Below are 16,098 nucleotides of genomic sequence, written 5' to 3'. Positions count from 1 at the left end.
AAGAGATGCTAGTTGGCTCAGAGTTGCCATTAAGGTGTATTACTGTAGATGCCAAATTGTTATGTAAGAAATGGCTCATGCAGTGTGGACTGTTTAATGTATGAGGGAAAGCTGTGGGAGGTATTCAGAGTTACTGTTATAGAGAAATGGGCTTCTTCTGTTCAGTAGCCATATACAGTATTTATAGATTTCAGAGTAGCAGCCATGTTAGTCTGTATCCGCAAAAAGAACAGGTGTACTTGTGGCACCTTAGAAACTAGCACATTTATTTGAGCATAAGCTTCCCTGAGCTACAGCTTATTTCATTGGATGCATGCAGTGGAAAATACAGTAGGGGGATAAAAGACTGGAAGTGGATGTGTCATTACACAAAGTAAAACTATTTCCCCATGTGTATTTTCCCCCCCACTGTTCCTCACACGTTCTTGTCAACTGCTGGAAATGGCCCACTTTGATTAGCACTACAAAAGTGTTTTTTTTTTTTTTTTTTTTTCCCCCTCTCCTGCTGGTAATAGCTCACCTTACCTGATCAGTCTCGTTACAGTGTGTGTATGGTAACACCCATTGTTTCATGTTCTCTGTGTATATAAAATCCCCCTACTGTATTTTCCACTGCATGCATCCGATGAAGTGAGCTGTAGCTCACGAAAGCTTATGCTCAAATAAATTTGTTAGTCTCTAAGGTGCCACAAGTACTCCTTGTCTTTTTACTTTATAGAGAACACTCTGAGTTTCACTCTGAGTTTGGGGTTTGTTTCAACCTGTAACTGCAGAGCTAAGCATGGTTTCCACCTTCAATGGCAAAGGCCCTCTGCAGCGACCAAAACTCAGCCCAAGATTTGGGTTCGTGACGAAACCCAAAACCAGGCAGGAGTAACATTAAAATTATGCTTTAAACGATGACTCACTCTCCCTCTATGCATGTGTAAATACGGAATTGCTTATAACATTTTCACCATTATTGAATATTCCACACATTACATGTAATCAATGTATACTTTGGCTTTTGTGTTTTAAATTGCTCTTCAGGATAATTTCTCTGTGTGTATAATTTCAGTGTGTGCATACTAAACCTGAATAATATATCCTAATCTCACACTGTAAATGATATCTTTTAACAGTTTAATCAATTTTTTAATTATTTTACAAATTTAGCAAATAAATATAATTTTGTTTACAGTATGGTATGATGTATTAGTAGGTAGACCTTTTTAGTGGAATTAAGTCCTTTTCCCAGACTCACAGCAAAATTTATTTTGGTCTTTAAAATTGAGCTATAGGTCTCTCTGCTATTGCAAAAGTACATTCTCTGAATAATAATAAAAAATATCAACATTTCTTTAAACTTTAAAACCTTGATTAAAAATTGAATAACTGGCTAAAACTGTCACAAGCAGCTAGCATAATTAATAATTCATTTACAACCTAATTTGAAGCTTAGTAATTACAATAATTTGCTTTTCATTGTTTATTTTACAGTCCAGTCTCCTTCGATCAGATATGGGGCTTGGAAGTCCTGGTCAGTTGTCATCCTCAGGAAAACCTGGAACACCATATTACCCATTTTCTTCTGCAAATCCACGCCGAAGACCACTTCATGACTCATCAGCTCTTGGTCAGTAACGTGAACTATTCTTAGACCTTTAACGCTGATGCACTTTTCACATCCCACCTTATTTTAGATAATATCTTTTTTATATGTTGCAAATTACTCTTTCAAGGGCAATGTCTGCTACATGAGATAGCTAAATAAGGGATAATACAAAATTAAGTGTAATTTTGTTTAATACATTGATTTTAGTATTGCGTAAAAAATTCTTAATTGTGTAAGCAGTAATGACAGATGGATAGCAGTTGATGACCAGCTGAAGTAGCTGAGTGCCCTTAACCCAGGCCATCATTAACTCGCAGAAATGCCTGACCTTGAGGTCATTACCATTATACACTTTGAAAATGTAAAGGGAAGAATAATTATCCTTTTTTTATGCTTGAAGTTACTTTATTCAGATGATCTAGAGTTGTGTGTAGTTGGTTTAAGGATCCCAGTAATTTTTGTTTCAGTTAAAGACAGTATAGTAATCAACAGGAAAACGAGACTTCTTATTTAGTAAAAAGAAAAGGAGTACTTGTGGCACCTTAGAGACTAACCAATTTATTTGAGCATAAGCTTTCGTGAGCTACAGCTCACTTCGCTGTAGCTCACGAAAGCTTATGCTCAAATAAATTGGTTAGTCTCTAAGGTGCCACAAGTACTCCTTTTCTTTTTGTGAATACAGACTAACACGGCTGCTACTCTGAAACCTGTTCTTATTTAGTGTATACCATCAGATGCATAACAGAAATATGATTCAAGGGAGATTTTTAAGGTTGGTCACAATTAAATAATATTATGTACCTCATATTCTGGAGTTGCTCTGAGATAAGTGGACCTTACTGTACATATTACTGTTAGTCACTAACAGAACATCTGATTACTGCAAGTTGTAAGGTATTTGTATCAACTATACAATCCAGTGCTTAGTCATTTATATTACTTTATGATATAGATGCTCTTTAAGTCTGAAACTATCCAAAATAATGTAAAGTCCAAGTTGAAAATATTTCATTTTGTATGCATGCTCCAGTTTTTTAAATACTTTTTTTTTAAAAAAATCCCCCCATCTGATTTTCCATTTTAGAAAATTATCACAAACTGTACTTTTCATTTTTAGGTCACTGAAATTGCTGTCATTTTCTGCTTTATTTCTGCACATTTTTGGTTTCTCTTCCTGTGTGCTACTTTTACCTACATACATCAAATGAAGATTTATTTTGGCTACGTAGTATATGTAACTTGACTGTACTTAACTTTACAATTTAAACCATTGTTTATCCATAACAAAACTTCATGAAATGAGAACTTGTTTCTTGGAGTTTTAGCAGTTAACAGAAATGATCCATTTGTGTGACTTATTGAAACAGGTACTGAATATGTTGAAGTAATGTTTTTTTTAATGTCTTAAATTAGAAAAGGCAGACTTTTTAGAATTATCCTTTACAAAAATAACTAACTCCTGTTTGTCCATTTCTGATATTCAAACTCATTCACCAAGATAATTGCCATTTAGTTTTGGAGAGTGCCTTTTTTTATGCAGTCCTTTGTAACACATGCTTCTTAATACAGGTGAGAACTGTTAATAAACAAACCTGAAAAGTTCTCCAGGATGTGGCTGAGAACAGGAACATTTAAAGAGAATGTGGTCTTACTGTACATTCAGTAAAACACCTTGCAAGGAGGCTGGCCAGGGTACTAGAGCTAGGATGATGGACAGTTATGTAGGAGACTGAGGGCTTGTCTACACTGCTCCACAGTTCAGACCAAAGTGTTGCACTGTAACTCCCCCATGTGGACGCTGCAGGTGCAAACTAAAAGTATGCTAGTTCACATTAATGTAATCCTCTTCAGATTACTGCCTTCCCCTGAAAATCAAAGTTCATGTGAACATGGCACGATTTTCAGAAAGGGCACAAATGTGTAGACATAGCCACAATTTCAGTTGCTGAATCTAATCTTTACTCCTGTGCTGATTGAATCAGCTGTGACAGAATGCTGTAGATAGAGCATACGCTTGGGTGTTGAGTGGGACTGGTGCCTGGGAACCACATAAGTGTCTCCTCTGGACTGGTATGGAACGACACTGAATGTGAAGTGAGACACTAGAGATATGTGAAACCTTCATAGTTGGACCTCCAACCATGTCAAGCTAGTCTAGTTTTAGGTGCCGTTACAAACCTAAAATTTAGGATGAATTATGATTTTATGTGGAAACTATATAAAATTGGGTGGCGTCACCGGTTTTTGATTTAAGATTAGGTCCAATTTGGTGTTTCCAGAGGAATTTCACTCCAGCTTATGCTGCTTGTTAGAAGGCAAAAATCAAGGGGCATATACCTTTGTGGATCTGTAGTAGAGTCCTTGTTGTCCTTGCTGGAACTGAGTGGCTGGAACTCAAGACCTGAAAATTTGTGGCTGTAAAGTAGGGGTGCTATCAAGCAAAGAACCACCCCTTGAAAATGTATGCAATAATTTTAGAAAATACAGTGTAAACACTTCTGAGCATACCATAGGAGAGGTATCCTGAGGAGAAGTGAGGGATAGAAAATAAACTTGTTGCTTTTATTATCTTTCTGTTCCTGAACCTTCTCACCTTTATTACACTATGGAGGAAGAAGATACTTTTCAGCTTGCTGCAACCAAAGGTTAAATTCACTATTGTAATTCTAAAGATGGAAGAGTTTGTTTTGGATTATGGTTGAAAACTGGATGAATCCAAAGTGCAAACGATGATGTCACCAGATCAATTATTTATTGGGGCAGACCTGTAATGCCAGGAAATCTAATTTGTCCATTGACTATAGTGGCTGAGTTTTTTATTTTGTGCATTTTTTTCAGTTCTTAATGTATGCAGCCATAGGTTTCCCTGTTGACATGGAAGTCAATTATTGGTGTAGAGAAGTGGGTGCCATATTTCCAACTTTCCAAATGTTCTGAAAGATGATTTGGATTTTCTTGGTGTCTTACGAAGAATGTTGACTAGTTGGTTAATCAGCTTCACTGTTGCTGGTAGCTGAGGTGCTTCAATAAACCCTGCATGTGAATGTTGTAATCCATTTAGATGAAATTTCTGTTTTAAAAAGCAACAGTTTACATTAATTTGGATTTTAATATACCAAAGAGGTGTTTGTAATTCTAATTTTACCAAGAACACAAGTGGGGGATTCATTTATGTCCACAGTCAATCCACCTTCCACCTTGTGCACTTTACAGGCCATTGTTTAGTGAATGCATTATGGTATTGATGTACCTTATAGTGTTATTGTTGTCAGGGGTGACTGCCTTTCCACAAGGAGAATCCCCTGAGATCAAAGGTAATGTGAGCAAGGCAGGATTGTAGAAAAGGGCACAAACGTGTTAGTCATTGTAACCTTCTTGTAATGTGTGTAAGGCGCCTTTCATTGGTACAGAGGAAAAGATGCATAAAGCTAGAAAATGGGGACTGTATTGTGGGAAAAATAAATAATCAGTTGTTTAGTGTGGTTGTTCGTTCTTGTTACTCCTTTGTAACACAGCATAGCTGATGAAATGTGTTGTTTTCTGTGTGCAGATCCTTTACAGACAAAGAAAGTAAGAAAGGTGCCCCCTGGTTTGCCTTCTTCTGTAAGTACTGAATTTTTAACTTCTAGTAAACAAATTGGGCTCAAAGCGCACTGTTTACTTGACATACAAATCTTTTAAGTTATCATTAGGAAGGCTTTATCTAGTGACCATAAACAGCCAAGCTATTTTGGATCAGTTTCTAAGGTCTATATACACATTTGATGTGTAGTTTTTAGATTTCATAGCAATGGTTTGTACCTCACTCATATGCACTTACCCACTTGTCCCTGTCATTTGAATTCCCCTCTGGGGAACAGAGCTGGGCCAGGAGCTGTCAAAGAAGATCTCCTGTACAGGTCTTTTGATGTTTAATTAGTCATTATGTTGCTGAACAGGAGGACAGACAGAGATTAATAGCTGAGAATCTTAGAAATTTACATTTGTAATAATCCCAATGGAGCTGAAGACATTAAGATTCGGAGGACATGTACAGCTCAGCTTGCCTCAGTAGGACTGAGGTTATTAATATGCATAAATCACTAAGTCAGATGTTCATTGTGAAGCCCTGGTGGATTTTAAAGCCTTCATTAAGCTTTTCCTAACTTCAGCCTACCATCAGGAAGGCTTTCAAGCAACTAGTTTGTTGATCCCTCTTTGCTAGAAAATTTATCCTTTGAGAATAAAGGGCTTTGATGAAAAAGGTTGGAAGGGTTTTGGTGAAAAATCATTAATGGCTGTGATAATCTAATGCTATAGGGGTGTTTTGTGGTATTAAATATACTTTATTCTTTAAAGGAAGAAAATTGTTTTTAAATGAATCTGCATTTAAAAATCCACGTGGAGTGAAAAATCCCCAGTGAAGTGAAGGAAGGATTTTCCCCCCCCTGTTCACAATAAACAAGAGGGAAGGGGAGAGAAGCTCTACTGCCTTGCGGGGTACATCTCTTTGTTGTGTAAATGGATGTTGGGCTTTTATTTGGCAGTACTTAACACACGGGTGCAGGTGCAGTTGGATGAGTCATAACTCAAAGCCATATAGGCTGAATAGAATGCACTGCACTGGCAACAGTAATACAGTAGGAGCAAAAAGGGTCTGATCTTTTTATTTTATTTTATTTTTGTATTAACTCTGAAGCATAGATGGTGTCTTCTAGTCACCCCCCCCCCCTTTCCTTCACTTCCCACCTTCACTGTGACATACAAAAACCTGAATCTGAAACCCCATTTTAACCATACTTCCAGGTGGAACTGAGATAGTTTAGACAGCCTGGGGCAGCTGTGCTCTGAACCTGCAGCCTACCTGGAAGCCAGGATTGCAGCTGCAGGCATGCTTAAAAGCTTTTGCTTGCATAAGCACTTGGACCCCACTAGAGGCTGAATAGCGGCTTGATCAACAAAATGAACACAGTGCCTCAAATCATTATTCCCGAGGCCAGGAATATATTTTTTTCGGCAGCAGCTAAAAATAGTGTGGCAATTTACATTTTAACAGTTGTGTGTTATGCAGGGGTGCCTTTCCAGTTAACAGATGATTTCTTCTAGATTAACAAAAATATATTAAAAATGACAGAGTAGCTAAAACATGTAACTGTGCAATTTTTGTTTAATTGATTGCTATAATTCTGGGAGAGTCATAAAAGTTAAATTACGTATTAATATTTAGTTGCATTGGCCAGGTAAAGAGATCATATTGGTGAATGAAAAATTCATCTCATTTCTGTTACCCAACACTAATGTTAAGAAGCAGTATGTTTTTAATGTTTCTTATTTAATTTTTTGTCTTCTAAATGAAGACACAGGATAGCAAAAGGCTGATTTTATTAAACACTGAACAAATCTCAGTGATGGAGAGAGAAAGCAGATACTGTGAGTCATCAGTATGCTGGTGATATATTTTGTAAAGTCATTGTTTCTATGTATTTTAATGGCTAGGGTCCTGATTGTAACCTCTAAGCAAGATGATGCCAAATTCAAACAAAATTCTGATTTTTTTAATGTAAAATGCATTGTCTTTGGTAGAAGATTGAACAAAATTAAATTTTACTGACTGTTACAGAAATTTGTGACTTCTTGAAATTCTGAGGTGAGAATTAAGGAAAAGGAACACAAGCATAATTATTTGGAATGTGCTATGCTAACAAGTCAGATTGTATTTTGGCGAAAGTAAAAAGTGAATCAGCATATTTAATTTCTGTGCTGCAGATGTTCTACTCAGTAAATGAAAATCATCATTAGATGGAAAATAACAAAGGAGGGGAAAGAGGCTTTAATTATTACTTAAAATATTTTACAAGCCATAGGAAGACATTTCTAATTGAGTTTCTAAAAGATAGATTCCCTTAATATTTATAATGAATTTAATGTAAACATAGATGATGCTTCTTAGTACTTTAACTTCCTAGGTAATCTTCATTTAATTGGAAAACTAATGTTGCTCTTTTAGAAAGATAAGGATTTTTAAATAAATAATCTTCCTATGGTTTGAGATGTTTTGCAAAACTGTTTGTTTTGAGATGAATTTTTCCACTTGTTCTTGATTGTGTCATAATAGTGAAAAACAAACTAGCTAGAAAATTACTAGATCTGGATGAACACCTCCAACATTTTGGTGAGTGACAAATGAAATTTATATCAGAATGAATCTAGCTTTGCTTGCATCCCTTTTGTGTTCGCTTTCTGAAGACAAAGTATCTGAGTTTTATTTGCAAGAATGTTTGCAGAAAGTGAATTTTAAGCTTTCATGACATAGAACAACACTGGAAATAGTATATTTTATATGGGTGGGACTTAGCTTGACACAGCAGGGAGACAAGGGTTCCCAAAGCATACAGAGAGTGCTTGTGTACAGGCAGTTAGATCCGACTATGTGCTTTAAATCTAGCTCCATCCATGCATATTGTGCAAAGAGGGCAAGGAAAAAAAACCTTAAACCTATCCAGTAAATCTTTACAGTAGCCTACTTTTCAAGAGTGTTGCCTCGCACAAGGCCTGTGTCACCTCGAAAGATATATGTTTACACTATGATACAGTTTCTGCTTATCAGCTATTACCTTTCTCACAGAGATTCAAAAACACCAGCCCTTTCTCCGAGTCTTCCTTCTAATCTTATGTACTTTGGTCAACATATTCCTAAGTCTTCAGACAGTACTTTAAAATTCTTACATAATGTTTAAAATTCCACTTAACAGGAAAATATCAATGAATATATATTCTACCAGCAAAGTCCTGTTTCTAGGTTCAATTGCAGTTTAGAATCATGTTCAGGATAAAATAATTCATAGACTGATTATGGGAGTCTTGACATGTCACCAGCTATAGGATGTATGCCACTTACATGTGCCAACTTATCATTTATTGTACAAATTCCTCCATTAAGAACAGCTATAGTGGAGCAGTGACATAGCAAGAATAAGGAAAATGACCTAATTTGTTTCAAGTGGGTGGGGTGGGAAAGAGAGACAAATAAGCAGAAAGGAGATACCACAAACATCCTGTCAAGCACCCATGGTAGTCATTGCGAGTCTTTACATTGACTTTGAGTGTTGGGTTGGATGCATAGAAGAGAAATGGAAAAGATGCCTCACGTTTTCTCTCAAAAGAATGGCGCTTCACCTCCCCAATTCTGTAGGTATAAAGCTGGGGTGGTGCTCCATAAGGGCAATAGACAGGAAACTGGCCTGAAGGAAGGTAACAGCTCATTGGGTGTCTTCCCCCATGAAAGCAACTTGGTTTTACCTGTTTTGAGATGAAAATGTATAGGACTTTGAGTTCATCCATAGTTTCAGATAAATTTCCAAACTTCTGTCTGCTTATCTAAACTCCAGAGTTTGAGGCTCTGATAATTGATATTAAAAATAAAGTAAAATTCGCCGTGGTGAGTGAATATAGCAGCCTTCTAGCAGATGGGGAGTGTCCTAGCTTTTTAGAGAATTGTCCTTGGTGCCAGAAAACTCTGAAGTACACCCACATCTTGAATACTGCGTGAAGATGTGGTCGCCCCATCTCAAAAAAAGATATATTGGAACTGGAAAAGGTTCAGAAATGGGCAACAAAAATGATGAGAAGTAAGGAATGGCTTCCATATGAGGAGAGATTAATAAGACTGGGACTTTTCAGCTTGTAAAATAGTCGACTGAGGAGGGATAAAATAAAACTCTATAAAATCATGAATGGTGTGAAGAAAGTACACAAGGAAATGTGATTTATTCCTTCTCATAACACAAGAAGTAGTGGTCACCAAATAAAATTAATAGGCAGCAGGTTTAAAACAAACAAAAGGAAGTATTTTTTTCACACAACGCACAGTCAGCCTGTGGAACTCCTTGCCAGAGGAGTGAAGGCCAAGACTATAATAGGGTTAAAAAAAAAACTAGGTAAGTTCATGGAGGATAGGTGCATCAATGGCTATTAGCCAGGATGGGCAGGGATGGTGTCCCTTGTTGGATCACTTGATGATTACCTGTTCTGTTAATTCCCTCTGGGGAACCTGGCATTGGCCATTGTCAGAAGACAGGATACTGGGCTAGATGGACCTTTGGTCTGACCCAGTATGGCCGTTCTTATGTTGAGGTGGTTCTGAGATCGATAGGTGATGTGGCCAGGTCTAATGCAAAATTCCCTGACTGGCAAACTGAGAGCATCCCGTTGACTAATTCCAATAAATTGTGTGGGTAGAATACATAGAACTCATGATTACTTATTGGGTAACCTCCATCCCCTGTCCTTCCACACTCCCATCACCACTTTTCATTGTTATGCCTTGTTTGTTATGTCTGAATCAAAGTGTAAGCTCCTCAGGATAGGAACTTGCCTTTTGTTTGTTTGTAAAGTAGTAAATAAATAGTAAATATTTAAAGTGTCCAGGCCACAAAATTCTGTAACATACCAAAGAAATGTTAATCTTGAGACCCTACTCTTCTTAAGTAGTAACTGTTTCCATCTCCAAGCAGTCCCTCCCTTTTTTCTGTGTGATGGACCTCATTAGGCCTTTTATTATTTCACCATCTCCAGGCTAGATTATTGTAATTCATTTCTACTTGAGCCTCCCTTGAAATTGATCTGGAAGCAGTAGTAGTCAGTCACATGTGAGTTCCTGTCTGCTCCTTGATTATGGAAGTGGAGGAAGCAGAGATGTCCAGCTGTCAGTAAGTAGCAAACTGGTTTGTTGCAAGGTCTCGCTGACAGTCTGTAAAGCACTCACTAATCTAGGCCGAGGGTACTTGAGTGATCATCTCTCAACAATGTCCTTCCACAAAGTTGAAATCAGATGAGTTATCCAGGCTGTCTGTCCTGATCCTCTGACTGCACTGGGCCAAAGTGGAGCTGGCTTCGATCAGGGATCACGTCTGTAGAATTCCCTTCCATGTTATATCTGCCAGAAGGTCTCCTTAGCTGTCTTCAGGACTTGCTGTAAGGGCCTTTTGTTGACATTAGCTAATCTGTTTAAGTTTTCACAGCATCCCAGATGCATGTGTTTAAGTGCTATTAAATTATAATTGAGATCTGAATAGAAAGGTCTTAAATTTATATGTATCTTTAAAATGTTAATAAAACCAAACATGATTAGACTGCAGCTTGTGTAACTTTACAGAGATTATATGTTATTGCTGTAACTACCGCTTTACAGCAGACTATGTGCCAGTTCATCCCCATTATTGATGATGTTCTTTGTTACAACAACAAATGCGGGGAAGGAAAGCTTTTATAAGTAAAAGATTATTTCTTAGTTTGTCACTTGATAATGTTCACTGTGATTTTGGTGGGAAGGCTGTTTGAAAATCTTTGCATTCTGCTAGAAGAGTAATAGGTGATAATATCTATGACTTTTACCTGGTTCATGTTGTTAAATTGATTGGTTGCATGATCAATACAAATGCTAGACAGGCTGCTTTGGCTGTGATCTAACCATGTAATTATCAGAAATAGCCAGTAAAAAATGATTACTGTTGAAAAGAATTTCACTGAAATAAAAACTGTCTAAACCCCTGAATAAACTTCAGACCTAAGTTTTCTAGACTACAGATTCACTTGTCATCCTAAGACAAAGATGCAGATGTTGGTTCTGGTCTCTGAGTATAAATTTAAAATTGAATTAAAATTGCCTAACATTTTAGTACCATTGAGTTTCTTGTGATGTTGAGGTTTGGCACTGCAAGGCTATAAAGAAAACAGGTTGTACAATCATGGAGATGTAATCACAAGACTTCATGACATTAGCTGTGATAACTTGGGTAGCCTATTAAAAACAAAAATTCCTTAAGGGAGTACTAGCTAGATCCCTAGCTATAGACGACGAAAGGATTGTCATTTGCTTTTGACAGATCATCCAGACAGCTTCGTTTGCTGAAGAATTTTGCCAGGCAGTAAACCAGAGAACCAAAAAAAAAAAAAAAGAGGGGAAATGTGCCTCTGAGCTTACATTTCTATACAGCTAGCTACCTGCACTTCGACATAAAATTTCCTAAAGCTTCTATGATGCTAATTTATTAAATAAATTAAAATCCTGTTTTTCTTATGGAGCAGGGTTTTGATTATAGAACCACCTACTGGAAAATTTTAAAACTGCATCAGTAGCTATGTTACTATATATCACTTTGGGGAATAAGTGAGAAATGCTAAACATATTGCACTTGAGCAACAAATAAAAAATAAAGCAAAATGATACTAGAGTTGGACCAGCAGAGGGACCCCTTATCTCCCTTTAATTTCTCAAATACATTTGCTTGGTCATACTAAGTTCATGATGGAGAGATGTGTAACTTACTTAATCTTTTACATCTTTCAGTAACAGAAGCATGGAATCACTTACTTTGGAAAGTTTTTAAAATCTCTTATTTAATTCACATCTGATTTTTATAATGTGCGTGCATTTATTTATCATGTTGTGGAGTGGTGATTGTTTGGCCCAATAGGAAGTACTGTTGTTTGGTAACACCCCTTACTCATTTGTCAAGGATAACAAACAAATTTATACATACATTTTGTCATAAATGAAATTGTGTGTAACTAAGTGCTTCTCATAGGGAGATATACCTGAGGACATTTCAAAGCCATCTATTAAACTGCTCGGGTTTTTTGTTTGTTTGTTATTACAAAATATCTAAAATCTTCAGCACACTTCTGAAGCTTTCCGAAGCTGGGAATAATGGTGCATATTGAATACCTTCCTTGCTTTTATATTTAATATAAATCCATAAGAAAGTATCACTAATAAGGAATATTTGTACAATACCTGAATGTGAGGAATTGATAAAGTTGCTGTTGTTCATTAGCTCTTACAATAATTCACCTAATGAGAAGCATCTTTATTTCTATTTAAATATATAAAATAACTCGCATGCTGCAAATGTATAGTACTTGAGAAGGAAAGCCATTCCCATCTGTTGTAACTCAATTTTCTGACTACATAATTTCTTATTTTTAAAATATTATTGTTTCCTGTTTTCACATGTAGCCATCATGGAATTGGTTTGGAAATCTGATATCAATGTATAGTATAAGGTTTACTTTCTGGAATGCTGTATACTGGTTTAATATGTAATCTTATTTTTATTTAATATCAGGTAATTTTTTTAATTTGTGCAAATATAGATATTAAAGTTAAAAACAACCATTTGAACTGGAAAACAGTAAAACTTTTACTACTAAACTTTGATATAGATTTGAAAGTACACTAGTGTAAATTAATTGGACCCCATTAACTTAATATTATGATTTTTGTATCAATTTTGTTTTTATTCTATTCTTGGCTGTTTTTTTTTTTAAAAGCACTATTGTGGAGTTGCAAGCTGCTGCATCTTTTCACTATAGAGTATCTGATAAATGGATAATTTCCCCTTGCGTAATAACGTGATGGCATGCTTTCAGGATTTTTTAATTTATTAGTTATTTAAATGTTTATATGAGTAGAGGTCTGTCTTCTAGACAATGCATACTTTTCTGTTTTTTCTCCTCTAGAAGTAGCTACATGCAATTCTCAGACAGTTTAAAGTTTGAATCTGTTTTAATTGCCTGCTGATGATATAATTTATAGGTATTCATCTCGCCAGGCTTGATCTAGTTAATCATCATAAACGTTTTGTTTAGAAATAAACACATTTGGAGTTTTTTTCATTGAGAATCTTAGAATTGGTTTCTGAATCCTTGGTTCAAAGATTTTGTGCACGAATATTGAAGAGCATTTTTCAACTAGCAAGTAGTACCAAAGGAGTAAGGAAAAAATAAGCTAATGGTATCCTACTCGAGGTTTCCTTTGTAAGCTGCTGTTTAAGTCCTTGGGAAAAACAGACTCTCCATCAGGAAGCTCATTATATTTTATCTGATATTTGGTTTTGGTGGTGGGGAAATAACTTTTATTGGCGGGGGGAAGAGTACACAATTCAATGTAAATGTTTTTAGTTCTTATAATATTAGAAATAATAAAACAAGCAATAAGTATAACAACATTTTATTGTAAACATTGATATGATGTTTAAGTCATATTTATGAACAGTTTTGAATAGAGGATATGCTCTGTGGTATAGAGATGAGATCCTCTGCCTATCTCTGGTATATTATAAAGGGTAATTTCCAATGATCTCTATGATGTCAACTTAGTGGTAGTTTTAAACCCGTTAAAAAGGTGGGTGACTCTTTCTTGCGGTGTGTGTTTTGTTGTGTCTTTGAATTGGACAAAGATAAGAAAATAGACTAAATTCTACGTTTGACAAAACAGCTGGACTTTAAAGAGCAAGTATCATTAAATATCAGACTGAAAATGAATGAATCTTTGAGAACATTCTTAAACAGGTAGTTTAGTTTATTATTAGGTCAGCATTTCACTCTGCGTCAGAGATCATAATCTCTTTATATACTCACAGAACACACAGGTTATTGTTTTTGATACCGTGCAGAGTCGTGAATGGAAACGGTTCAGGCTACAAAAGTGCATGTCCATTCAGTGCTCCTCTGCTGACGGCATGTCTGTCTGAAATCAAGTTTAAAAAATTGGACCTGTCTCCAGCTGACTAGTTCTGTCAGACTGAGTCATAAGATTAACCCTTGATTTGTCATTATGGAAAAATAGAATAAATAACTGTATTGACTGTAATAACTGTATCACTGATCCAGATATGATCCATTTCACCGTAATATGCTTTTCTTAAGGGGGGAAAAAATCAGTGCAGCTGCAGCTCAGAATAAATGTGAAATAAAAAATAAAACACAGACATACACAAAGAGAACTTTTTTTGGACGTTGGAGTAGTTACTGTTTGAACTTTCTATAGGTATATCTGGTGCTGTTTGCTGCAATTATGCAAAATATAATTGCAACACCAGGATACAATTGTGCAGTTTGCCAAATTATAAAATATGTCAGTTTGTCATCATCTCTAGGCAATGTAAACTGTGAGATTAAAGAAAACTCATAACAATCTGATATGCTTGAAAGCAGAGTAATTTGATCCCAAAATATGATACATTGGGTGACAATGTATTGGGGAAATAGTATTTTGGTGCTATAGGCATATACCATGGTGATAATTTTCAGTGCAGTGCATATAGGTGTACCTGTGCTGCTCCAGTAAAATAGCTAATTCCCCACGCAGTATGATGAAATTGTTACTTCTTTGGTTTGTCAGAGGTAAATCCTTCTAGTCAGAGCGGTATTGTTGGAGTATTTGTCTTTATTCTGTCTTTGCCCAGAGGCAGCATTTTGAATGAGACCTACTCTTTTGTGCTGTTTTTGACACTAGCTTACCTGTGTGTTGATGAGCCTCAGCAATTTACTTGTTTAAACAGATGTTACTCAAGTTAGCAAACAATACCAATTAATATTGCCTTCACGCTTTTAACGTCTACAATTTTTATGTGCAAGTTTGGAAGATGAGCTGCAAGAAAGATGAAACACGTATGCCATTAAGTAAAATACTGAGTTTTAATTCCCCGAAGTGTTTCAACAATAATCAAATCATTGCATGCACACACCCAGTAGTTGATTTTATAAGATACACATTAATGTCCATCCTTGTTTTGGAGAACTGAATCTAACCACTGCTAAAACATTTTTAAACACTATAAAAGTTTATGTGCTGGAACTATTTGATTAAAAAAGAAAATGCTTTTATTCTGTCTCTTTCTTCCAAAATAAAATTGGACTTCTGTTCTATAGCTTTTTTGGTGTGTTTCCTGAATATAAAAAGATACATTGTTCTAAATAATTCATTTTAATCCTGGAGTACTATATACTTAGGGAAGCAGTATGTCTAAGAGATCTAAAGATCTTTTAGCATATCACGTCTACAGAAGCCTAAACATAGTGAGGAGGTTTAAGGAACGGCATTGTTAATTGTAAATCAAAGCTTCTTACAGAGTTCTCTGGGGACTGAAATGGGGCTTTGTGATCTCTGGGGGAAGGAGGAAGTTGCAAGTCACTCTGCAGGCTTGGCATTTTAATAGTCTCATGTACAGTGATGTTCTTTTTTGCAGCTGCTGCTTAGTCTTTTGCATTGGTGAAGAGTTTGGTTCAAATTTGGTTCATTAGCTTTTAAATTGCTGCATTTTCTACCTTTTTTCCCCTCTGTGTATGTATGTATTAAAGTAACAATCTAACCAACATATCAAGCTAAACAGTAAAAATGCACATGCTTTGATTCATTTGCATTTCAGGATATCTCTGAACCTCCTAATTTAAAACTGGAATAATCACAGTAGTTTAACTATCATGCTTCTATCGTTTTGCTAGTGCATGTCACTGACTAAACTTTTGTATCTAATCTGCATATATTGCAGTACTTATTTACTAAGATGATGGACACTGTACAAAAACCTAATGGAAGTCTCACATGATCAAAGTATTTCAGCTTATTGGGATGTTTTCTTTGCTAAATTTAATTCTGTGGTTAGATGACTTCCCCATCATCAAAGGTGCTTGTCAAAGGTATCCTAATTTCTGCAGTTTGCTTTCTTTCCCTACACATGGCT

General features: G+C 36.0%; 1 protein-coding gene across 6 annotated transcripts in view; it reads left to right on the top strand.

The window, feature by feature from the left end:
• Window positions 1-16,098, top strand: part of TCF12 (transcription factor 12) — a 286,435-nt gene that overhangs the window by 219,432 nt on the left and 50,905 nt on the right. For all 6 annotated transcript variants that reach the window (XM_077828594.1, XM_077828597.1, XM_077828596.1 and 3 more), the window contains 2 exons: window positions 1,480-1,615; window positions 5,145-5,197. In XM_077828594.1, the coding sequence (XP_077684720.1) occupies window positions 1,480-1,615; window positions 5,145-5,197 (189 nt within the window). The remainder of the gene's footprint in view (window positions 1-1,479; window positions 1,616-5,144; window positions 5,198-16,098) is intronic.

Source organism: Eretmochelys imbricata, chromosome 10, assembly GCF_965152235.1.
Source record: "Eretmochelys imbricata isolate rEreImb1 chromosome 10, rEreImb1.hap1, whole genome shotgun sequence".
NCBI classification, from domain to species: domain Eukaryota; kingdom Metazoa; phylum Chordata; order Testudines; family Cheloniidae; genus Eretmochelys; species Eretmochelys imbricata.
The sequence above is the reverse complement of the archived record's forward strand: the minus strand, read 5'-3'. Positions and strand labels throughout refer to the sequence as shown.